The sequence below is a fragment of the Miscanthus floridulus genome, chromosome 19 (genome assembly GCF_019320115.1).
Source record: "Miscanthus floridulus cultivar M001 chromosome 19, ASM1932011v1, whole genome shotgun sequence".
NCBI lineage: Eukaryota > Viridiplantae > Streptophyta > Magnoliopsida > Poales > Poaceae > Miscanthus > Miscanthus floridulus.
Window position 1 is genome coordinate 62,866,350 of NC_089598.1, and position 24,707 is coordinate 62,891,056.

General features: G+C 51.4%; 1 protein-coding gene across 1 annotated transcript; it reads right to left on the reverse strand.

The window, feature by feature from the left end:
* Positions 1 to 218: 218 nt before the first annotated feature.
* Positions 219 to 23,899, reverse strand: LOC136528011 (uncharacterized). Its single transcript, XM_066520901.1, has 5 exons — positions 23,616 to 23,899; positions 23,342 to 23,500; positions 3,114 to 3,374; positions 1,278 to 1,910; positions 219 to 586 (listed from the first exon to the last, which is right to left on the reverse strand). The coding sequence occupies exons 1-5, from the start codon at positions 23,706 to 23,708 to the stop codon at positions 494 to 496; spliced, it is 1,239 nt and encodes a 412-aa protein (XP_066376998.1). The 5' UTR covers positions 23,709 to 23,899; the 3' UTR covers positions 219 to 493.
* Between the last annotated feature and the right edge of the window lie 808 nt (positions 23,900 to 24,707).

The window sequence follows — 24,707 nt, forward strand, 5'->3', positions numbered from 1 at the left end:
TATCAGCTAACCACAACTGAATGTGCAGTGCAGGGAGCTGCAAGACGTCGGAGGACGGCGAAGCCTGCGGCCATCCAGTTATCGGTCTATCGACCCAGAAGCACGAGAATGCTAGCATTCAGGGATAACTACCATAGCGACGCGAATGGACAGCCATCATACTCTAGCAGAACCTAGTTCAGCCCTAATACAAGTTGCAACTGCATTAGGCTCGTAAGGATAAAAGCACGGTGGTAACACTATATTATCACCTAACAGGATTGAGATTCAGGAAGCAAACGGGTTATTGGCAGCTTGAGCCATCGGAATCTACTGCAAGCAACTTCGGTGCATTAAACATTAGTGTTCCTGCTAGAATTCCACATTACTGGCAAGTCTAGTACCACCTAATAAGATAACATTACATTTACTCGGGATGTCCTAAAGATACCCAACAACTAGGACCTCTGTCCAGCAGAACGATTGCCTCATGTGGGGTCTGATGCGGCACAAGCTAAGATAACCTCTGTTTCTTCTTCTTAGCAAGATTCTCGAAAACAAAGCGTATATCTTCAGATGTTATTGGTTTCGATGTATCGCGGGACTCCTGCTCAAAGTATCAGACAAAGCAAAAACACCAATGAGATGACTGAATAAAATCAGATGCCAACATATAACATGTTATAAAACATAGAAACATGGAAGCTAAATTGAAAAGTAAATTCAGCAAACAAAATCAAGCTGCATACAGTCTAACACACTAGGAAAACATGAAAACAGAATTGAAGGCCACAAGCAACCCACGCTGTCTTGGACCTCACTTATCTAATGCTGACCGACAGGAAAATGCATCATTTCCAACACATTTCACACATGAACAATTACCCAATAACCACAGCAGGGCAACCTAGCTTCATAATCATTAATTATCCATAACGTTAGCAGGTGCAGACTAACCCAGTACATGATGCAAAGCATGAGTTACACAAATTAGGTCTTATGTTCAAGGCAGGTGTTGTCACATTGCACAGACTGCTTGCCAGGTGTTTGGAGTACCTCTTTGAGTAGGGTTTTAAAACATGCAGGTTCACTTCTTTGAATGGTTGTCATGTGTTTAAGAAAGAAATATCAGGTAACAATTTTCTCAAATCTCGTACAGTTGTCAAAACATGTTTACTTCTTCGTACGATTGTCCTGTGTTTTAGCAAGAAGCATTAAGTAACAATTTTTCTCCAATCTCATCCAACTACCAAAACGTTTTTTACCTACTCATCAATCAAATAAGAGAAGATTGTTACCAGAAAGGACTGAAACTCATTCTTCATGTCATTGATGCCACTCAACATCTCTATCTTCTGAACATGATTAAGTGAATTCAGAAAATTTGTCGCAGCTCCTTGCTGCTGCTCCAGTTTCTTCTCCCTCTTCTGCTTGGCAATCTTCTCATATTCCTCAATAGAATCCTCCTTGTCAATAAGATATGCAATACCTCGTTGTGCATAGAAGTTGCTGCATGTTTCACACCTGCATAGTGCCTCCCTCCAACCTTTAGACATGAAAAAAGGCTCACTTTTATCTGTAACAGCTGGCATTGTATTTACATCCATTCCTAGCTTGCAGTTGCTGCCAGAACTGTTACCCAAATTGTCCTCCTCAGGAACTGCGATAGCTTTTGTAGAATCATTTCCAATGGAGGTCTTTTCGCCAACCGTATGATCAACAAGAGCACCATTTTCATGCTTCTCAGTGTTAGCATGACCTGAAGGTTTTTCCATCACATTTGGATCACTTCCATCAGTTTGCACTGCCAGATTCTGCTTACCAGAAGCCCAAATTGTATCTGGATACAATTTCAAGAAATGGCAAACAGGTGAACATTTGTGGCATATAAATTCCTCATAGAGTGGCTCCCCTTCCTCATCTCTTGGTATCTGCAACACAAGTCATTAAGCACACTAACATTTTGTATGTGCTAGGAAACTGAACAGAAGATGCTACATTTTATCCTGAGGACTCTATTCAAGAAAGATATGTGACTCTCCTGCATGTTAAAAAAACATTTTATCCTATGGACATCTAAAAAGGCCTCAACTGACCAAACAAAAGGATATGATAAAGATGCAAGCAACTTGCAGTTGCGGCCTGATAAAGCATAGAAGTAATTCTATTAACGAAATGATGTACAGCTCTCATGAGTGTTGCAGAAAGAAAAAAAAAATGAAGTATAAAATAAAATTTAGTTAATGTGTCAACTTAGTAGTGCTGATCAGTAAGAGATTCTTAGTCAGCGTAATTACTGTAATTTTCCAATTTTGTACATTGTTAAATCAATGTATAAGCTGAGCAGCGCTGATCAGTAAGAGATTCTTAGTCCCAATAGCATAAGTATTGAAAGAGCAATTTTCTAATTTTACGGACGCTCTGATAAGGTATAGTAAGTTAAACATTGTTGAATCAACGTATAAGCTTAGTTAGTAGTTTGACTAATCATTAAGGCACTGTTTGGTTCCCAAAAATTGAGAGGAATTGGAAAGTAATCTAATAATGAAATGAGAAGCACTTTCTAGATATTTGTTTCAATTCATGGGATCCAAACAAGCCCTAAGAGATTCTTGGTCCCAGATAGCATAAATATTCACGAGCAATTGCCTTTTTGAGAAAGACAAGGTAAAAGCTTACAACCAAAACCTCTAGCTAAGCAATGCATTTGCTTCTAGTTTCAAGCAAGAGGACAGAGTAATAATGGACTACAACAATAGTACATTGCATCACAATGATGTAATTCCTTAAGTCTAAGGTTAATAAACAATCTAGAAGAAGAAAAGTATCGGCATAAGAAGAAATATATGAATACTACTGGCATTGGTATCAGTATTGCAAAAGGACAGTAATAATGGACTACAACAATAGTACCTTGCACCAGAGTAATGTAATTCCTTAGGTCTAAGGCCAGAATAAAAATCTAGAAGAAGAAATGACATGAGCATAAGAAAAAATTATGAACACTACTAGCAAGTAGCAAGATATCAGTATTGCAGATACAGGTGATGCAACCAGGCAAACACACACGAATCAGAACACGAAAAGCACTTAACAGATGATCCCATTTAAGAAGGTACTGGAAAGTAGAATACCTCTTCAATAGAGTTCAGACCAATATGATCCCCATGAAACCAGTCCTCACATATACAGCATTGTATCATTTCAACTTGCTCCTTAGCTTCTGGGTCAGGATAAGGCCACCCACATGTGCAATAGGAACCTTTGAAGTTATGGTTATAAGCATTTGCTGAATTCTCAGAATCTTTCTCAGGGCAAAGTTTGCAAAGGTGACCTCCAAACTTTGAGTTGCCACAATCACAACGAAACTTCCGCTTTGTCCAAAGTTCAACAACCTTAAAAGAAAAGAAAAAGGAAAGTCAAGTATCAGCAGTGTGCAAGCACAAACAAAAAACAATAAAATAGAGCAGATTGGGAGGTAGCAAAGAGTACATATGATAATGCATTTTAGATATTCTTTTGATGTAAATGAGTCAGCTAATCTGAATCTGAATAGAATAAAATGCTAAAACAAAATTGAAACAAATAGTGACGACTGACAAACGATCACATGAATTACATCCACCAAGCAATTGTGTCACTTTGCCACAGATGTCAGAGCATGCTAACAAACTTTAGACAGTCAGATGCAAACTCCAGATATACTACACTATCTGCCACATGCCAGATCACTAAGGAGCGTTATGACCCTGCAACCATCCTTCATGGTATGGTGTATAAAGCTATAGAACGAATTGTCTAAAGCACGCATATATAAAAACACAATTTCCCTCCTTAGATAAAGACAATTGCATCATGGGTGCCAAAACTCGCAGGGTAGGTGCAATCTTATAACAGAACTTGAAAATGGTGCAAAACAGTCACTAATATTGTTTCTTTGGTCTGGTGAAATTAGGTCATTAATACACCAGTTCAAGCCAATCAAGTCCATATGGTGCTGACCAGGCATCCAGCATTGCAGTGAAAGGCATTGACTGCATGTAGGTCTGCATGTGAGTTTCTTGTGCTGGTTACTGCTAAACAAAGAGCTTTCATTCCATTCATCATCAAGCAGTTGGTGAAGGGACAGGCAAAGAAAGCACCCATCGACGAAAAAGTAAGTGTAACTAGAGGGCTTCACAGCAGGCTGGAACAAGAAACTAGAACCACAGGGGTTGACAACAATGGGTAGGATAGGGCTGCCAGCCGAGAATGCTGCAGTGTTGCTGCATTATACTGATGTTACTTATAAGCCCCTTATAGCAGGTATATTAGATGAAATGCTCAAATGGCCTCACTAACATGTACATTTAGTTCAACATACAAGTTTACATACTTAAACCAGTTCTATGTTACTCACCATATTGATGTGGTGTTTCTTTAATCAGTAAGAAAGAGGCATGGCCTCATCCTGGTAAATGTATTGTTAGATGTAGATTCTTGAGCCTTAGAGTTTAAACAGCCCAAACTGCAACTGATGCATAGTTTCTTATACAACACATAATGCCTCTTCAATTTTGCTGAATGTAGGAAAAAAACTGAGGGATGGATGTGCCCTGGCCTCTAATGGCCTGTCTACCCTGTAACCACTTGTTTCACTAACCATACTTGTTCTCTAGTACAATGCACCCTCCATTTCAGTATGTTTGTCCATGGCATCAATACAAAAATGCTTCACCGTGTTTGTCCACTAAGGATATCAACGCTCTAGTTATTGCAATATTTCCACTACCTACCCTAATTAAATGCTCCGATGGAAGGGAAATAGTTGCATTGTGATTTCATATTGGTTTTTTATTGGAATTAGTACTTTCTTGGTCTGTGTGGTGTGCGCAGTGTGTGATGCAGATAAATACAGTGAAACAGAAGCTGTATCCAAAACACAGCTTGCATCCTTATTTTCACTGCAATGGCAGCCTTCTTGTCCCTGTCAGCCATGCATGTTCTCAGACTAGCAAACAAAGGATAAAACAAATTAAAGGGATCATTCTGTTCGAATGTAAAAGGCTTTGTTGTTGTTGTATTCTCTTCGAATGTAATTAGCATGCAACTTGCAAGGGTGTTTTACAATGAAAATCATGGGACCAACACCTCCGACAACATGCCACCAACCATGTTAACAATGCAGTCAGCACCTTGTGTATGTGATTGCTCAAGCCGATGCAACGATGACCTAACTTCATCCCCATAACGAGATTAGTGACAAGTTCACACCGTTTTCAAGTTATGTGACAAGATTGCACCCACCACACAAGTTTTGGTACCCACGGTGCAATTTATTCTTAAATACATCTCCTAGTTATGTAAAGTGCCATTCAACAACAACAACAACAACAAAGCCTTAAGTTGTGGTTGTTCTCACATGGTGCAGCTGTATATGGGAGGGGCAAGGGTTTGGGGGTTTTCTCAACCTGCGTGAGAAGGTCATCTTCTTAATGCAATGCCCGGGGGCCGTCTTATCCACCGCAGGTCGAGTTTTTAGAACTATAGAGTGCACTGAGTCCTATCCTAACAAAGAGATGCCAAGATTCCAAGAGATACAACCAAGCCCATCAAAAAGGTATGTTTGGCATTTCCTTAGAGAAGAAATTATTTTTGCTTGGATACAGACACATACACATACACAGATCTCTTAGTCCAACCAAGATTATGGTAAAGAGAAGATATGGAAAACTTAACTAGGATATAGTACCATGGACACAGTTGCTGGAATCCAACTAAGGTTCCAGAGTCTAATATTGGCAAAAAGAATTACTCGGATGCACAACTAATCCTCAAGGAGATGGTTGTAACTAATTAGTCTAGATAATACTTATCATCAAAAGTGAGTTGCATGTACACTGCAGTAGTAAAAATGCACAAGTCCACACAGAGAAGCCCACTGGAGTGTTATATTTATTCTCTCAATCCTTTGAAGAAAGCAGCAACAGATGACGAAGTCACAGAATTATAAAATAGGCAAGCCAACTCCATCCATGCATCCAAAGTTCCAAACAGAAAAGCAATTATTTTCTCTTTCAAACGCGCTTGATCTAAATAAATATATATATCAAAGAAAAGCTTAGCTTCTTTATTTTGTTTTAAAGGCTTACTTTCAATTTAATGGGTGAAGTAGCATCGCTCCCACATTATCCAACTTTCAAACAAATTATGTCAGAGAAGGCTTGCTGTTCAAGTACTGAAATTCTTGACCTAGTAATTCACATTTTTTTTAAGAAAAAAGGAAATTGTTCCAGCCTCTGCAACCACACACAATTCAGAGAGAACACGTGGAAATATTTCAGGTGCAGCCCTTTTAGTACAACATCGTTGCAACCATGTTTTTAAACCCTTCTATTCAACAGATACCATCCATGTATTCGTCCTGAGTTGTACCAGAATTGTACATAGATGGTTGATCAGGTAGCGCTGGTCATATTTCTTCTACTTTGCAGCCATAAACCCTCTGGAAGCAAGAGTTAAAGGCAAATTCTAGCAATTCGCCAGTAAGGATTTGACAGCAAAGTTCCACCCTGCTACTAAAGTCCAGGCACCAGCTCATGATCATAGAAGATATAGGGCTCGTTTGGTTACGAGCCTGGGAAGATTTTGCCTGGGCAACTAGGTGCCTGGAAGCTGCCTGTGACATGTTTGGATCAGACCCTGGTGACTTGCCTGGCCCAGGCAATCCAGTCGCTCCCAGGCGATCAAAATCAAGTGCCTGGCTCAGTTGTCTGGCCTGCACATTGATTATGGTGCTAAGCTAGTCATCTTGTTTACATTTTACTATAAAATCATAAAAGATAGTACTGCACACCTACCGCTCTTGCTGCTGTTCTACAGGCTACAGGACAAGTATAGGTGATTTCCAAACAAGTCTCTTTTTTTCTATTAAGTTATCAGTATTCCTGAAGGGCGGGCCTGGTGCAAGCGGTAGAGTCTTACCGCCTGTGACCGGAAGGTCCCGGGTTCGAGTCACGGTCTCCTCGCATTGCACAGGCGAGGGTAAGGCTTCCCATTGACACCCTTCCCCAGACCCCGCACAGAGCGGGAGCTCTCTGCACTGGGTACGCCCCTTTGTCAATATTCCTCTTTTATTTTATTTTTTATTCGTGTGAGGTTGGAGCACTGCTGCATCGAAGATGACATTAAATCAATAAGTACGCAGTTAATATTATTATTAGAAATATTTTTCCTCACAAAAGTATTTAATAATAAATTTACTAAATGTGAATAATATAATGCAACTCATTTACTTTGATAATAATGTCTTTTCTTTTATTAGATTACCAGTCATAGTAGTCTTCCAAGTAACCAAACAAACAAACATCCATCCAACTTGCCTAGCCAGGCAAAAATCATCAATTTTACAGGCAACACTTTTTGCCAGACAAATCATTCAGGGCTCCAACCAAAACAGGGCCATATAGAACATGGAAATCATTGACTTAAAAAGTAAAAGTTTTTTTTTTTTTGGGGGGGGGGGGGGGGGGGGGGGCAAATTTATACAGCTACTGTTACTTGCATAACACTATATTCGGTTTGACACGCACATGCTAGCCTGCTCAATAAACATATGCCCATGCATGCATTAGGAGTAATGAAATATATAATCAAATAGATATGTGCTAAAAATAATAGATAACAAAAAATGAAAAAAAAATGTATAATGATTAAAAGAATCCCAATTTCAATGCAACTGCTTGCAAATTAGTTTGAATTTACAAGTATTTCTATTTTGCTTAACTAAAAGCTATGAAAATCCTATACCTTTTACACATGACATACGCTGTGTCGTAAACTGGCTCATGAAACCATGTACACAAGCGAGATGTTCTGCTTTCTTTGCAACATCATGCAATTACAGTATTGACGGATGTGGTATTTTCCATATAAATAATTCTGCCTAAGTTCCTAAACAAGGTATCTATCTAATATTTTGCGCAAAAACTATGTATGTTGCCAAAAGACCATATGGCACACATTCAGGGCCTCTATTATAGCAATCACTTCCTTAAACTTAACAATGGATAACAAATTATTCTTGGGAGATGGTATCTAGTACTGCAGACATGAAAGCATAGAATAACACAAATTTCTTTTCAACTCATAAACACTCAGAAGGTCCAATACTGTATGTATATTGATCCTTTTGAGACAATTATACGTTCTCGAAGACCATTCTAATTGAAAATTAAAATACAATTCAATGGAATTTCTTTTTGTTTTTCTTTAGATCAGTGAATCTTTTTTGAAAGGTTAAAAGGGGTGTAAACCAGTTTTTATTTTCTTCGAAACTAGTACCCTCTTCCTTTGCATGTAGAAAAGTTAAAAATAAATCAAATTACAAGAAGCTTCATAAAGCGCTTCTTTAGGAGTTAAACTTCGATTCGTCCATATTTCTAGAAAAAGTATCTCGTATTTTTCATTTCCATTCCCAAAGAAAAAAAAAACTATAGTTCACATTTTGAACAGGCATGGGGATACAGCTTTTGTAGGATAACTTCCATCTCATGTTAGCTAAGGCTCCGTTTGGATGTCGATATTGGAGGGCTTGCAATTGAATTGGGTTCAATATCAAATCTGCCCTGACATTGAAATGAGTCATAATTCCAATTTTGTTGTTTGGATGACAATCAAATTGGCTTTTGGAATCCTAGGAAGCAATACAATTCAGATTCCTGTTTGGATGGACAAAGGTGAATTGAAATTTGGCCATGTGCCGGCGACGAACTCTAGCCTCCCCTATATGAACTCTGCCTCTGCTAGAACTCTGCCGCCACTAGACAGAGAGGAGGGCGCCGACAACAACGTCAAAGAGAAGGGATGGTGGTTGTACACCGGACAAAGAGAAGGGGACACCGGCCTCGAGGAAGGAGAGAAGAGTCGACGGCCCCAAGGTAGAGAAGAGAGCGCCGGCCTCGAGAAGGATGAAAACGGGGTTGCCGGCTACGAGGAAAAAGAGGAAGGGGCGCTAGCAACGATGAAGAAGAGAAAGGGGTAGAGGACAAAAACTCACACCACCATCAGATTGACTTCTTCCACAGCTAGATCAAGCCCCGCCGTCGCTGGATCGAGCCCTCCGCCGTTGAATCGACGCCCATTGTTGCCAAATCAACTTCCGGTGCAGCCGGATCGGATACAAGGGTACAAGGGGTGCCGGCCCTGAGGAAGAAGAGAAGGATCGGCGAGGAGCTCCGGCGTTATGGCCCTGAGGAAGAAGAGAAGGAGGCGGCTGGGGACTTCGTCGCATCGTCTTTGGGGAAGAAGAGTAGCTGGAGACGAGGCTTCCTGCTTTTTGTTCGGGAGAGAGCGAAGGGGTACGCCGTACGCGGCTCGGCTAAATACAACGCAAAACCGAGGCTGCACCCTCTGAATTGGTGGAGGGCATGCGCAGGTTTTACGAATACCACGCGGTATTGAGCTGCCTTTCCAATACCCAATTCCAGTGACATCCAAACAGCGAGATGATGGGATAAGTCTCTGTTGATAGTCTTTGTGGGGCTGGCTGCAGCAGCATCTTGACTGAGAGGACAACATCCTTGCAGCTAGTCTTTAGTTAGGACAGCATCTTAGAGGACAGCATATTAGCATCTTAGACTAGCATCTTGGCATATGCTTAGCTGGCTAGCAGCCTATAAATATGTATCCCCAACCCTTCAGGTGGGTATGACATTTGGAAATAAACCAGAAAATTGCCCCAACTCCTAGTGTCATTCTCTCTCGATGAGAGTAAGAATTCTACTACTAACAAGAGTAAGAATTCAACGACTAACAACTGGTATCAGAGCCGTATTATCTTGTAGCCTGAGCATCTCTTGCTCATCTTCTCTCCCAGCCCCACAACAGCAGCTGTTGGCAACAGCAGCTCCTCCGACCGCTCCTGTCCACTCCTCTCCCTCCGCGCAGACGACGTCTGAAGCAGCCCTCTCCCCACGCAGCAGCCCCCCAGTAACACGTCATGTCCGCAGGGCAGTCTCAGCGCTCGGTCGCCTCGAGCACGCGGCGTCGGCAGGAGGCCGGACTTGCCGCAGCAGAGGAACGCGAGCGAGCGGCGGCAGAGACCGCTGCGGCGGCGGCAAGGACGTCGAGGCTGGCAGCGGCGGCGGATGCAGCGCGTGCGGCGGCAGCGGAGGTCGAGACTCTGCGCAGCAGCATCCGCAGCTCCATTTCCGCTGACGACACCGCCGACGCAGGCCTCGAACTGCTAGAGAGGGAGGCAACGCGAGCGCGGGCGGCGCAATGGGCAGCCGCGCACGCCCACGAGCGTGGCAGCAGCCCAGACAAGCGCGGACGAGCTAGCGGCACTCCTGGAGGAGGCGCGCACGGCAATGGCGCTCCTGGGGCAGCCGCGCACGCCCACGAGCGTGGCGGCAGCCCAAACAGGCGCGGACGCGCTGGCGGTGCTCCTGGAGGAGGCGCGCACGGCAGTGGCGCTCCTGGAGGAGCCGCGCACGCCCACGAGCACGGCGGCAGCCCAGACAGGCGCGGACGCGCCGACGGCGCTCCTGGAGGAGGCGCGCACGACGACGGTGGCGGACGGGTCGATGGAGAGCACGACCATCATAGGCAGCGTGGCTCTCTCCCCGGATCGGTACCGTGGTTACCACGGGCTCCAGGCTGTCGTCAGGGACGTCGGCCCCGGCGGTGGGTGGCCTACCCTCACCAAGACCAACTACGTCGAGTGGGCTGCGGTGATGAGGGTAAAGCTCCAGGTGCGGCACATGTGGGAGGCAGTCCGATACGGCGACGTCGACTACAACCTAGATCGACGGGCGCTGGATGCCCTCATCGCTGCAGTCCCGCCCGAGATGCAGTTCTCGCTTACCAACAAGCGGACTGCCAAGGAGGCTTGGGACGCCATCGCTGCAGCACGCATCGGCAGCGACCGTGCCCGCAAGTCCACACTGCAGGCACTTCGCAAGGAGTGGGAGAACCTGGCCTTCAAGCCAGGTGAGGACGTTGATGACTTTGCTCTCCGTCTCAACACTCTGTTGCAGAAGATGGTGCAGTTCGGCGATGACACCTACGGCGAGGAGAGAGATGTCGAAAAGCTCTTCCGCTGCATCCCCGAGAAGTACAAGCAGATGGCTCGCTCGATCGAGTCTCTGTTGGATCTCTCCATGATGTCGATCGAGGAGGCGATAGGTCGCCTCAAGGTCGTCGACAGCGATGAGCCACAGGCTCTCTCAGGGCCCATCACCACTGGCGGGAAGCTCCTCACTCGGGAGCAGTGGCTTGCCAGTCAAGGTGACCAGAAGAAGGGGGAGCCTTCTTCCGCGACAGGCGGCCGCAAGTGTGGCAAGCCGCGCAGAGACACCCAGGCCGGGGCGCGAGGACGTGCCGAGGGTGATGCCCGCTGAGGCGCCTTGGGCGGCGCCGCCGGCAGGCACAAGCCGGCACGAGACGACGCCTGCCGCAACTGCGGCCAGCTTGGCCATTGGGAGAAGGACTGTCGACAGCCACGATGCGGCTAGGCCCACGTCGCACAGGCGGAGGAGCCGGCTCTGTTCATGGCACATGCAAGCATCGAGCTACCTCCAACAGCACCAGCCGCAGCGGCTCTCCTCCACCTTGACGAGCCAAAAGCACACGCCCTCCTCGACGACAGCTCCGGCAACAACAAGACTGACGGGTGGTGCCTCGACACCGACGCCACCCATCACATGACCTGTCGATGGGAGTTCTTCGCCGAGCTTGACTCTAGCGTCCGAGGCTCCGTCAAGTTTGGGGATGCCTCCGGCGTGGAGATCAAGGGCGTCGGCTCCGTCATCTTCACCGCCGTGTCTGGTGAGCACAGGCTGCTCACCGGAGTCTACTACATCCCCGCGTTGAGGAACTCTATCATCAGCTTGGGACAGCTGGATGAGAATGGTTCACGCATGGTGGTTGAGGATGGAGTCATGAGGATTTGGGATCGCCGTCGTCGCCTTCTTGCCAAGGTAACCAGAAACGCAAATCGACTCTACGTCCTCAACGTGCAGGTGGCACAACCCCTCTGTCTCGCTGCTCATCGGGACGACGAGGCGTGGTAGTGGCACGAGCGTTTCGGGCACCTTCACTTCGAGGCCCTGAAGCGGCTCAGTGCCACGGAGACGGTGCGAGGCCTGCCGTGCCTCGACCATGTGGAGCAGCTCTGCGACGTCTGCGTGTTGACGAAGCAGAGGCGACTCCCCTTTCCCCAGCGGGCGAGCTTTCGAGCCAAGGAGAGGCTCGAGCTTGTGCACGGGGACTTGTGTGGCCCGGTGACACCGGCCACACTGGGAGGACGACGCTACTTCCTGCTGCTCGTCGACGACCTCTCCCGCTACATGTGGGTGATGGTCCTCGGCAACAAGGGAGAGGCTGCGGACGCCATCAGACGCTCGCAGGCTGCTGCGTTGGCGGAGTGCGGCCGCAAGCTGCGCGTGCAACAAGCAAGTCGCCTACAACTATTACGTTCAGTGGGTACAAAAAACCAACAGATAGACTTACACTGATGGTTGTTCTTTCCCTACAAGTAGCTTTCACAAGCAAAGAAATAAGCTCCTCTATTTGCCTGTGGATCATCCTGCTAGCATTCGATGATGAACAGAAGTTTTATCATTCCTTCGATCGTAGACAGCTGCCATAGATCCCCCGAATCAAAAACGGATTTCTAATTATCTCCATTATTCGATTGATTACGGGTCAACCATTCTTTCCAATTTAGAGAAAATAAGATTGGCCAAAGATTAGAAGGAATAACCTGTTCCCAAATTCCTCTTGCATGAAAGCAGTCACGTATGGCATGTAAGGTTGATTCTGCGTGCGCATAAGAAAGAAAAAGGTGTACAAGTTCACTAAAAACACTGGATTTGGGTGGGCCAGGTCCCGGTAGAACTCGAGGAGGATCCTCACCTTAGAGGTTTGGTCAGAGTAGCCTATTCTATGTTGTAAGGGCCCCTCTGAGGCAATAGTAGGCTGCTGCGTTGGCGGAGTGCGGCCGCAAGCTGCGCGTGCTGCGCACCGACAACGGCGGCAAATTCACGGCGGCTGAATTCGCGTCGTACTGCGCTGATGAGGGCATTCAGCGCCACTACTCCGCGACGTACAGCCCACAGCAGAACGGCGTCGTCAAGCGGCGCAACCAGACGGTTGTGGGGATGGCTCGAGCCCTTCTCAAGCAGTGGGGGATGCCGGCTGTCTTCTAGGGAGAGGCGGTGGTGTCGGCCGTCTACATCCTCAACCGCTCGCCTACCAAGGCGCTCGACGGCAGGACGCCGTACGAGGCTTGGCATGGGCGTAAACCGGCAGTCTCCCACTTGCGGGTCTTCGACTGCCTCGCGTTCGCCAAGGAGCTTGGCCACATCAGCATGCTCGACGACAGGAGCACTCCGGGAGTGTTCATCGGCTACGCGGAGGGCTCGAAGGCCTACCACATCCTCGACCCGAAGACACAGCGTATGCGCACGGCGCGCGACGTTGTGTTCGACGAAGGGCGAGGATGGGCGTGGGACAAGGCGGTGGACGACGGCTTGGCTCCGACGTACGACAACTTCACTGTCGAGTACGTCCACTTCGAGGGAGCTGGGGGAGTAGGCAGCTCTTATTCGGCGAGCGCGTCTACCCCCGTCCCCGAGCCTCCACCGACCCCGACGCCTGTTACTCCGACAGCACCACGCTCTCCAGCCAGGACCTCGGCTGCGATGAGTCCTTCGCCGGCTCCACCGCAGCCGGCATCGCCACGCACTCCAGCACCAACAGGCACCTCTCCGGGCACGTCTACTCCAACACCAGCTCGTGTCGAGCACAGCCCGGTTGAGCTCACTACTCCGCTCTCTCACGACGAGGAGCACATCGACGCGTACCACGACAGCGAGCCGTTGCGGTACCGTACGATGGAGAACCTTCTCGGCGACCAGCCGATGCCGGGACCGGTGCCTCACGACCTGGAGGCGCAATTGCACCTTGCGTGTGACGACAGCGAGCCTCGGTCGTTTGCAGAGGCCGAAAGACACGCGACATGGCGCATCGTGATGCAGTTGGAGATGGATGCGGTCGAGAAGAACCGCACCTGGGAGCTTGCTGACCTTCGTCGTGGTCACCGCGCAATCACCCTTAAGTGGGTGTACAAGCTGAAGAGGGATGAAGCCGGCGCCATTGTCAAGCACAAGGCTCGCTTGGTGGCACGAGGTTTCGTGCAGCAGGAGGGGGTCGACTTCGACGACGCCTTTGCTCCGTGGCACGGATGGAGTCTGTGCGACTCCTTGCGCTAGCTGCCCAGGAGGGCTGGCGTGTTCATCACATGGACGTCAAATCGGCGTTCCTTAACGGCGACTTGAGGGAGGAGGTCTACGTGCACCAGCCGCCGGGATTTGCGATCCCCGGCAAGGAGGGCAAGGTGCTCCGCCTGCGCAAGGCCCTCTATGGCTTGCGGCAGGCACCGAGGGCGTGGAATGCCAAGTTGAATTCCACGCTTAAGGGGATGGGCTTCGAGCAAAGCCCGCACGAGGCGGCCATCTACCGACGGGGCAGTGGAGGAAATGCTCTGCTGGTGGGTGTCTACGTCGACGACTTGGTGATCACCGGCACCAAGAATGCGGAGGTGGCGGCATTCAAGGAAGAGATGAAGGACACCTTCCAAATGAGTGACCTGGGGCCTCTCTCCTTCTACCTAGGAATCGAGGTGCACCAGGATGACTCCGGGATCACGCTTCGACAGACCACCTACGCCAAGCGCGTCGTTGAGCTAGCTGGGCTCACCGACTACAACCCAGCTCTCACTCTGATGGAGGAGAGGTTGAAGCTAAGCCGTGACAGCACGACGGAGCAGGTGGACGCTACGCAGTACCGGCGTCTTGTGGGGAGCCTTCGCTACCTCGCCCACACACGGCCGGACTTGACATTCTCCGTCGGCTACGTTACTCGGTTCATGCAGCGACCGACGACGGAGCACCAGCAGGCTGTGAAGAGGATCATCCGCTACGTTGCGGAGACTCTCGATCACGGCCTCTACTACCCTAGGTGCCCTGGGGCGGCACACTTCGTCGGGTACAGCGACAGCGACCACGCCGGCGACATCGACACCAGCAAGAGCACGAGCGGGATTCTCTTCTTCCTCGGCAAGTGCCTCGTTAGCTGGCAGTCGATCAAGCAGTAGGTGGCGGCCCTGTCTAGCTGCGAGGCCGAGTACATAGCGGCCTCCACCGCTTCGACTCAGGCGCTCTGGCTCGCTCGACTGCTCGGTGATCTCCTCGGCAGAGACACTAGAGCGGTGGAGCTCAGGGTGGACAGCAAGTCCGCTCTAGCCCTGGCAAAGAACCCCGTGTTCCATGAACGCAGCAAGCACATCCGGGTGAGGTACCACTTCATCCGAGGCTGTTTGGAGGAAGGGAGCATCAAGGCGAGCTACATCAACACTAAGGACCAGCTTGCGGACCTGCTCACCAAGCCCCTTGGGAGGATCAAGTTCCTTGAGCTCTGCTCCAGGACCGAGATGGTTCAACTTTCCCACAAGACGACGCACAAGACTTAGGGGGAGAAGGATGGAAAAAGTCTCTGTTGGCAGTCTTTGTGGGGCTGGCTGCAGCTGGTCTTTGTGGGGCTGGCTGCAGTAGCATTTTGACCGAGAGGACAGCATCCTTGCAGCTGGTCTTTAGCTAGGACAGCATCTTAGGCCGTCCACAACGTGCAAGTGGTGCTCAGAGAAAAGCAGACGCCACGGTGGAAACGAGGCATCGCCCTAGCACAGCTGTAGTGTGGAAAGAAAAAGGCATCGCAGCCATCCGTGACTCTTTAAATAAAATAATCAGTATATCACTCTTTCTCCCTAAACAAGGTACAATGCACTGACCAATGGTTGCAGAGACCGGACCAACAAATTAGTTTTTTAGTTGTGCGGGCAGCGCAGCTTGTACATGCGTCGCTCCTTTTCTGGGCATCACTCGAATTTGGCACCACCGGTTGCAGTGGAAGGAGCGGTGCTCAAATCCTCTCCCTCCTTTCTTAGCTTCACTCCGGGAACAACACTGCGGAAGGCCTTAGAGGACAGCATATTAGGACAGCATATTAGCATCTTAGACTAGCATCTTGGCATATGCTTGGCTGGCTAGCAGTCTATAAATGTGTCCCCAACCCCTCAGGTGGGTATGGTGATGGATAAGTCTCATGTGTGGCTGGTCTTTGTGGGGTTGTGCTGCTCACATGGTCCTTGTGGCTGTTTTTCTGTTTTTAGGACAGCATCTTAGACTAGAGGACAACATCTTAGCTAGGACAGCATATTAGCATCTTAGACTAGCATCTTGGCATATGCTTGGCTAGCTAGCAGCCTATAAATATGTAACCCCAACCCTTCAGGCTGGTATGGCATTTGTGTGAGCTTGTGTGAGAAATAGACAAGAAAATTGCCCCAACTCCTAGTGTCATCCTCTCTCGATGAGAGTAAGAATTCTCCTACTACCAAGAGTGAGAATTTAGCGACTAACAACTGGTATCGGAGCCGTATTATCCTGTAGCCTGAGCATCTCTTGCTCATCTTCTCTCCCAGCCCCACAACAGCCCCAGCTGTTGGCAGCACCAGCTCCTCCGGCCGCTCCTGTTCACTCCTCCCCCGGCTCGTCTGAAGCAGCCCTCTCCCCACGCAGCAGCCCCCCGGTAGCGCGTCATGTCCGCAGGGCAGTCTCAGCGCTCGGTCGCCTCGAGCACGCGGCGTCGGCAGGAGGCCGAACTTGCCGCGGCAGAGGAACGCGAGCGAGCGGCGGCAGAGACCGCTGCGGCGGCGGCAAGGGCGTCGAGGCTGGCAGCGGCGGAGCTGGCAGCAGCCAGAGCGGAGGCGGAAGCAGCGGCGGCGGCGAATGCAGCGCGTGCGGCGGCGGCGGAGGTCGAGGCTCTGCGCGGCAGCATCGGCAGCTCCATTTCCACTGACGACACCGCCGACGCGGACCTCGAGCTGCTAGAGAGGGAGGCAGCGCGAGCGCGGGCGGCGCAGTGGGCAGCCGCGCACGTCCACGAACGCGGCGGCAGCCCAGACAGGCGCGGACGCGCCGGCGGCGCTCCTGGAGGAGGCGCGCACGGCAACGGTGGCGGACGGGTCGATGGAGAGCGCGGCCTTCACAGGCAGCGTGGCTCTCTCTCCCCGGATCGGTACCGACGGGTCGATGGAGAGCGCGGCCTTCACAGGCAGCGTGGCTCTCTCTCCCCGGATTGGTACCGTGGTTACCACGGGCTCCAGGCTGTTGTCAGGGACGTCGGTCCCGACGGTGGGTGGCCTACCCTCACCAAGACCAACTACGTCGAGTGGGTTGCGGTGATGAGGGTAAAGCTCTAGGTGCGGCACATGTGGGAGGCAGTCCGATACGGTGACGCCGACTACGACCTAGATCGACGGGCGCTGGATGCTCTCATCGCTGCAGTCCCACCCGAGATGCAGTTCTCGCTTACCAGCAAGCGGACTGCCAAGGAGGCTTGGGACGCCATCGCTGCGGCACGCATCGACAGCGACCGCGCCCGCAAGTCCACACTGCAGGCACTTCGCAAGGAGTGGGAGAACCTGGCCTTCAAGCCAGGTGAGGACGTTGATGACTTTGCTCTCCGTCTCAACACTCTATTGCAGAAGATGGTGCAGTTCGACGACGACACCTACGGCGAGGAGAGAGCTGTCGAAAAGCTCTTCCGCTGCGTCCCCGAGAAGTACAAGCAGATGGCTCGCTCGATCGAGTCTCTGCTGGATCTCTCCACGATGTCGATCGAGGAGGCGATAGGTCGCCTCAAGGTCGTCGACAGCGATGAGCCACAGTCCCTCTCGGGGCCCATCACCACTGGCGGAAAGCTCCTTCTCACTCGGGAGCAGTGGCTTGCCAGCCAAGGTGACCGGAGGAAGGGGGAGCCTTCTTCCGCGACAGGCGGCCGCAAGCGTGGCAAGCCGCGCAAGGCGTGCAAAGACGCCCAGGCCGGGGCGCGAGAACGTGCCGAGGGTGATGCCCGCGGAGGCGCCCAGGGCGGCGCCGCCGGCAGGCACAAGCCGGCACGAGACGACGCCTGCCGCAACTGCGGCCAGCTTGGCCATTGGGCCAAGGACTGTCGACAGCCACGACACGGCCAGGCCCACGTCGCACAAGCGGAGGAGCCGGCTCTGTTCATGGCACATGCCAGCATCGAGCTACCTCCAGCGGCACCGGCCGCAGCGGCTCTCCTCCACCTTGACGAGCCAAAAGCACACGCCCTCCTCGGCGACAGCTCCGGCAATGACAAGACTGACGGGTGGTGCCTCGACACCGGCGCCACCCATCACATGACCGGTCGACGGGAGTTCTTCACCGAGCTTGACTCTAACGTCCGAGGCTCCGTCAAGTTTGGGGATGCTTCCGGCGTGGAGATCAAGGGCGTCGGCTCCATCGTCTTCACTGCCATGTCTGGTGAGCACAGGCTGCTCACCGGAGTCTACTACATCCCCGCGTTGAGGAACTCCATCATCAGCTTGGGATAGCTGGATGAGAACGGTTCGCGCGTGGTGGTTGAGGACGGAGTCATGAGGATTTGGGATCGTCGTCGTCGCCTTCTTGCCAAGGTATCCAGAAGCGCAAATCGACTCTACGTCCTTAACGTGCAGGTGGCACAACCCCTCTGTCTCACTGCTCGTCGGGACGACGAGGCATGGCAGTGGCACGAGCATTTCGGGCACCTTCACTTTGAGGCCCTGAAGCGGCTTAGTGCCACGGAGATGGTGCGAGGCCTGCCGTGCCTCGACCATGTGGAGCAGCTCTACGACGTCTGCGTATTGACGAAGCAGAGGCGACTCCCCTTTCCACAGCGGGCTAGCTTTCGAGCCAAGGAGAGGCTCGAGCTTGTGCACGGGGACTTGTGTGGCCCGGTGACACCAGCCACACCGGGAGGACGACACTACTTCCTGCTGCTCGTCGACGACCTCTCCCGCTACATGTGGGTGATGGTCCTCGGCAGCAAGGGAGAGGCTGCGGACACCATCAGGCGCGCGCAGGCTGCTGCGGAGGCGAAGTGCGGCCGCAAGCTGCGCGTGCTGCGCACCGACAACGGCGGCGAATTCACGGCGGCTGAATTCGCATCGTACTGCGCTGACGAGGGCATTCAGCGCCACTACTCCGCGCCGTACAGCCCGCAGCAGAACGGCGTCGTCGAGCGACGCAACCAGACGGTTGTGGGGATGGCTCGGGCCCTCCTCAAGCAGAGGGGGATGCCGGCTGTCTTCTGGGGAGAGGCGGTGGTGACGGCCGTCTACATCCTCAACCGCTCGCCTACCAAGGCGCTCGACGGCAGGACGCCGTACGAGGCTTGGCATGGGCACAAGCCGGCGGTCTCCCACTTGCGGGTCTTCGGCTGCCTCGCGTTCGCCAAGGAGCTTGGCCACATCAGCAAGCTCGACGACAGGAGCACTCCGGGAGTGTTCATCGGCTACGCGGAGGGCTCGAAGGCCTACCGCATCCTCGACCCGAAGACACAGCGTGTGCGCACGGCGCGCGACATTGTGTTCGACGAAGGGCGAGGATGGGCGTGGGACAAGGCGGTGGACGACGGCTCGGCTCCGACGTACGACGACTTCTCTGTCGAGTACGTCCACTTCGAGGGAGCTGGGGGAGTAGGCGGCTCTTCTTCGGAGAGCGCGTCTACCCCAGTTCCCGAGCCTCCACCGACCCCGGCGCCTGCTACTCCGACAGCACCACGCTCTCCAGCCAGGACCTCGGCTGCGATGAGTTCTTCGCCGGCTCCATCACAGCCGGCAACGCCACGCACTCCAGCACCGACAGGCACCACTCCGGGCACGTCTACTACACCACCAGCTCGTGTCGAGCACGGCCCGGTTGAGCTCGCTACTCCGCTCTCTCACGACGAGGAGCGCGTCGACGCGTACCACGACGGCGAGCCGTTGCGGTACCGCACGATGGAGAACCTTCTCGGCGACCAGCCGGTGCCGGGACCGGTGCCTCACGACCTGGAGGCGCAGTTGCACCTTGCATGTGACGACGGCGAGCCTCGGTCGTTTGCAGAGGCCGAGAGACACGCGGCATGGCGTGCCGCGATGCAGTTGGAGATGGATGCGGTTGAGAAGAACCGCACCTGGGAGCTTGCTGACCTTCCTCGTGGTCATCGCGCGATCACCCTTAAGTGGGTGTACAAGCTGAAGAGGGATGAAGCCGGTGCCATCGTCAAGCACAAGGCTCGCTTGGTGGCACGAGGTTTCGTGCAGCAGGAGGGGGTCGACTTCGACGATGCCTTTGCTCCCGTGGCACGGATGGAGTCCGTGCGACTCCTCCTTGCGCTAGCTGCCCAGGAGGGCTGGCGTGTTCATCACATGGACGTCAAGTCGGCGTTCCTTAACGGCGACTTGAAGGAGGAGGTCTACGTGCACCAGCCGCCGGGATTTGCGATCCCCGGCAAGGAGGGCAAGGTGCTCCGCCTGCGCAAGGCCCTCTATGGCTTGCGGCAGGCACCGAGGGCGTGGAATGCCAAGTTGGATTCCACGCTAAAGGGGATGGGCTTCGAGCAAAGCCCGCATGAGGCGGCCATCTACCGACGGGGCAATGGAGGAAATGCCCTGCTGGTGGGTGTCTACGTCGACGACTTGGTGATCACCGGCACCAAGGATGCGAAGGTGGCGGCATTCAAGGAAGAGATGAAGGCCACCTTCCAGATGAGTGACCTGGGGCCTCTCTCCTTCTACCTGGGAATCGAGGTGCACCAGGATGACTCTGGGATCACGCTTCGACAGACCGCCTACGCCAAGCGCGTCGTTGAGCTAGCTGGGCTCACCGACTGCAACCCAGCTCACTCCAATGGAGGAGAGGCTGAAGCTGAGCCGCGACAGCACGACGGAGGTGGACGCTACGCAGTACCGGCGTCTTGTGGGGAGCCTTCGCTACCTCGCCCACACACGGCCGGACTTGGCATTCTCCGTCGGCTACGTTAGTCGGTTCATGCAGCGACCGACGACGGAGCACCAGCACGCTGTGAAGAGGATCATCCACTACGTTGCGGGGACTCTCGACCACGGCCTCTACTACCCGAGGTGCCCTGGGGCGGCACACTTCGTCGGGTACAGCGACAACGACCACGCCGGCGACATTGACACCAGCAAGAGCACGAGCGGGATCCTCTTCTTCCTCGGCAAGTGCCTCGTTAGCTGGCAGTCGGTCAAGCAGCAGGTGGTGGCCCTGTCCAGCTGCGAGGCCGAGTACATAGCGGCCTCCACCGCTTCGACTCAGGCGCTCTGGCTCACTCGACTGCTTGGTGATCTCCTCGGCAGAGACACTAGAGCGGTGGAGCTCAGGGTGGACAGCAAGTCCGCTCTGGCCCTGGCAAAGAACCCCGTGTTCCACAAACGCAGCAAGCACATCCGGGTGAGGTACCACTTCATCCGAGGCTGTTTGGAGGAAGGGAGCATCAAGGCGAGCTACATCAACACCAAGGACCAGCTTGCGGACCTGCTCACCAAGCCCCTTAGGAGGATCAAGTTCCTTGAGCTCTGCTCCAGGACCGGGATGGTTCAACTTTCCCACAAGACGACGCACAAGACTTAGGGGGAGAATGATGGATAAGTCTCATGTGTGGCTGGTCTTTGTGGAGTTGTGCTGCTCACATGGTCCTTGTGGCTGTTTTTCTGTTTTTAGGACAGCATCTTAGACTAGAGGACAGCATCTTAGAGGACAGCATCTTAGACTAGAGGACAGCATCTTAGCTAGGACAGCATATTAGCATCTTAGACTAGCATCTTGGCATATGCTTGGCTGGCTAGCAGCCTATAAATATGTAACCCCAACCCCTCAGGTTGGTATGGCATTTGTGTGAGCTTGTGTGAGAAATAGACAAGAAAAAACAATGATGCACTAACAATGCACGTTTTCCTAGGTAAGGGATTGTTGTAAACTGAGATCGTCTTCTTTATATAATCTACTGGCCTCTTAATCCCAAGTGAGGCACTAACAATGCACGTTTTCCTAGGTAAGGGATTGTTGTAAACTGAGATCGTCTTCTTTATATAATGATGCACAGTTCCCCTATGTGTTCGAGAAAAAACAATGCACATTTTTATCAAATGATCAACTTATTCTATTTGTTTGACAAAACGATCCTACGAACGGTAATGGTTGAAAACAGAAGGATCACAGATCAATCAAACCGCATTTCGTACTTGATGGCAAAAACATATGGCCATCTCCAGCTCAATATCAATCAGCCACCATAAAAGAATAATCTCATCTTCAGCAGACTAGTACCATAAAAGCCCATGTCATACTGAATATCGTTCTCGATGAGCGTTGAACATTTGCTTTCACAAGTAGCATGCATTGATGACTAAATAAGCATGATTCAGCTCCATGCCTCCATCCACAAAAGACCATAGACTAATCACAAGCTATTCTCTGAATTCCTAGCTGTTGAAGAAGCAACTGGGGAGATTGTGGAACATCATCTGAACATTAATTCATACACGCGAAAAAGCTACTGCTAGTTAGAAATAGAGCGTGATACACTTCTACAGCAGGCACATATACTGTGGGTCCAAATTATTCATCTACTCCAGATCTAAAACTGCCCCCAAAACAATCCCCGTTTCGTTGTATTTTTCTCTCCTACCACTATTGGAGAAGAAATAATGGGTCTGATTGGTTGCCTGTACTAGGCTGAGGTTGCATAAGACCTTATGCAGCACAAGGTAAGCTGCGCCCGATAAAATTGTGTTTGTTTGTTTACATTTTATTGCATATAGTCACCTTACATGTTCTATTAGAGGTCTCATGTTTCTAGTATCGGTAGAGAATCAGAAAATATTTTATTTTTGTGTGCCCATCGTGCATTGTCTAATATCAAAAATCTGGTGTACTAGCTAATGCTGCATTAGCCTGCTTTAAGCATTGTGCAAGCCTGCATAAGAGCAACTCTAACCAAGCGCTATTTTGCTTCTCCTATTCCCTCAAATGAGAGCCCCTCATCCATGTTTCAGCCCTGACTTCTCAGCGCAGTCCAATCCATCTCCTAAATCTTCCCTATACACTTTCTATTGTCATGGACCCTGCTCATCAGCCCCACTTGTCAGCTTTGTGGGAAGAGAAAAAGGAGTAGGGGGATGATGAGGGGCTCCTACATCTGGGGTGTCAGGAGAGAGGAATGAGAGCCCCTCATCCATCGGGGGCTGAATAGGAGCTTGGTTGAAGAGCTTTTTTTTGTGTGTTTGAACTCTCAAAATGGGATGAAGGGCTCAAGTAAGATCTTGGTTGGAGTTGCTCAAAGAGCCTCTGCAGGCAACCAAACATGGGCAGACTCCACTGCAAAAGCCTGGATATATAGGCTAATGCAGGCAACCAATCAGACCCAATAGTACCACTTTGGAAGGAAAGGGGGTGAGGTGGGTCACCTCATGCCCGTCGTGGCAGGCGAGGCTGCAGGCGGTGCAGACCCCGGCGACTCCATCAGGCACGCAGGTGAGGCAGGAGAAGACGGCCTGGCGCTTGAGGTATCCGCCGGCGTAGGTGCAGTCCTTGCCATCGTCCCCGCCCAGCACCAAATCCGCCTCCTGCAGTGTTCCGGTTCCCAAAACCCGCCTTATCAGTAAGCTGAGCGTCACGCAAAAATCCACCTCAATGAACAAATCGAATCTAGCTGTCAGAGGAGGAGGGGCAAGAGGTAACCAGCTCCACGGCCTCCATGCCCTCGATGTACTCGTCGAGGGTGAACGCGGTCTCCGCCTCGTCCGGGAAGGCGTCGCGCGCCGTGTCCGCCATGTCTTCTGCCGCCGCGGCCGGGACCGGGACCCTTGTGAGTTAGGGTTAGGGTTTGGAGAGGAGGAGGAGGAGAAGGCGAGGGAACTGGGGCTTGCGTTGCGTGTGTGCACGCGCGATTGGATTGGATTGGATTGCGGAGAGGGGATGCCTTGGGAGCTGAGAACGGAGCAGCAGAACTGGAAAGGAATAATAGAGAGCGGTGATTAAGGTGGTGTTTGGACTTTTAAATTTTAGCCGTCGTCCTATCAAATAAATAGAGAGTTTACGACTAATTTACAAGATGAATCTTTTAAGCCTAATTAGTCTATGATTTGACAATGTGGTGCTACGGTAAACATGTGCTAATGACGGATTAATTAGGCTTAAAAAATTTGTCTCGTGGAGTACTGATGGATTATGTAATTTGTTTTTTATTTGTATTTGAACACCCCATGCAACATCCTCCCGACAAACCTTCTAAATTTTAGTTACTAAATCAAAACACCACCTAAGGGGGGAGAGAGAAAGAGAATGGAAGCTGAGGAGGGAGGGGAGCCGGTTGAGAGAATCAGGGGAGAGAGAAAAGAGGGAACTTTTTTTTGACCTAGATTGGAGTCTTTCTGCCTGACTGAAAAGTGGGGATGGACTGGTGAGCACCATATGGGGCCCGGCGTTAGTGGTAATATTTGAGTGCACGTAGCGATGCCCGGGTGCTTTGGATGGAGACGGGAGGCGCCACTTTTGGTTTCCTGCCGCGTGCCGGGGGAGGTAACCGGTCCCCACTCCCAGGCTACGGTCTCCACGACCAGGCCTCGCCGGCGGCGAGTGACGACGGGGAGCGCAGAGCCACCGCGACGATTTTGCGAACTCCCTCCGTCTAAGAGTAGGGTCTATGCAGCCTTCTCACCGAAACAGTAGCTAGCTCTTCACGCATAATATATAGTCCACTTGTCTCTCACAGAGTTTCTCAAGCTGGTTGTAAGCTTAGAGCCCACTTCTCCCTCTCCCCTCGCTTCTCTC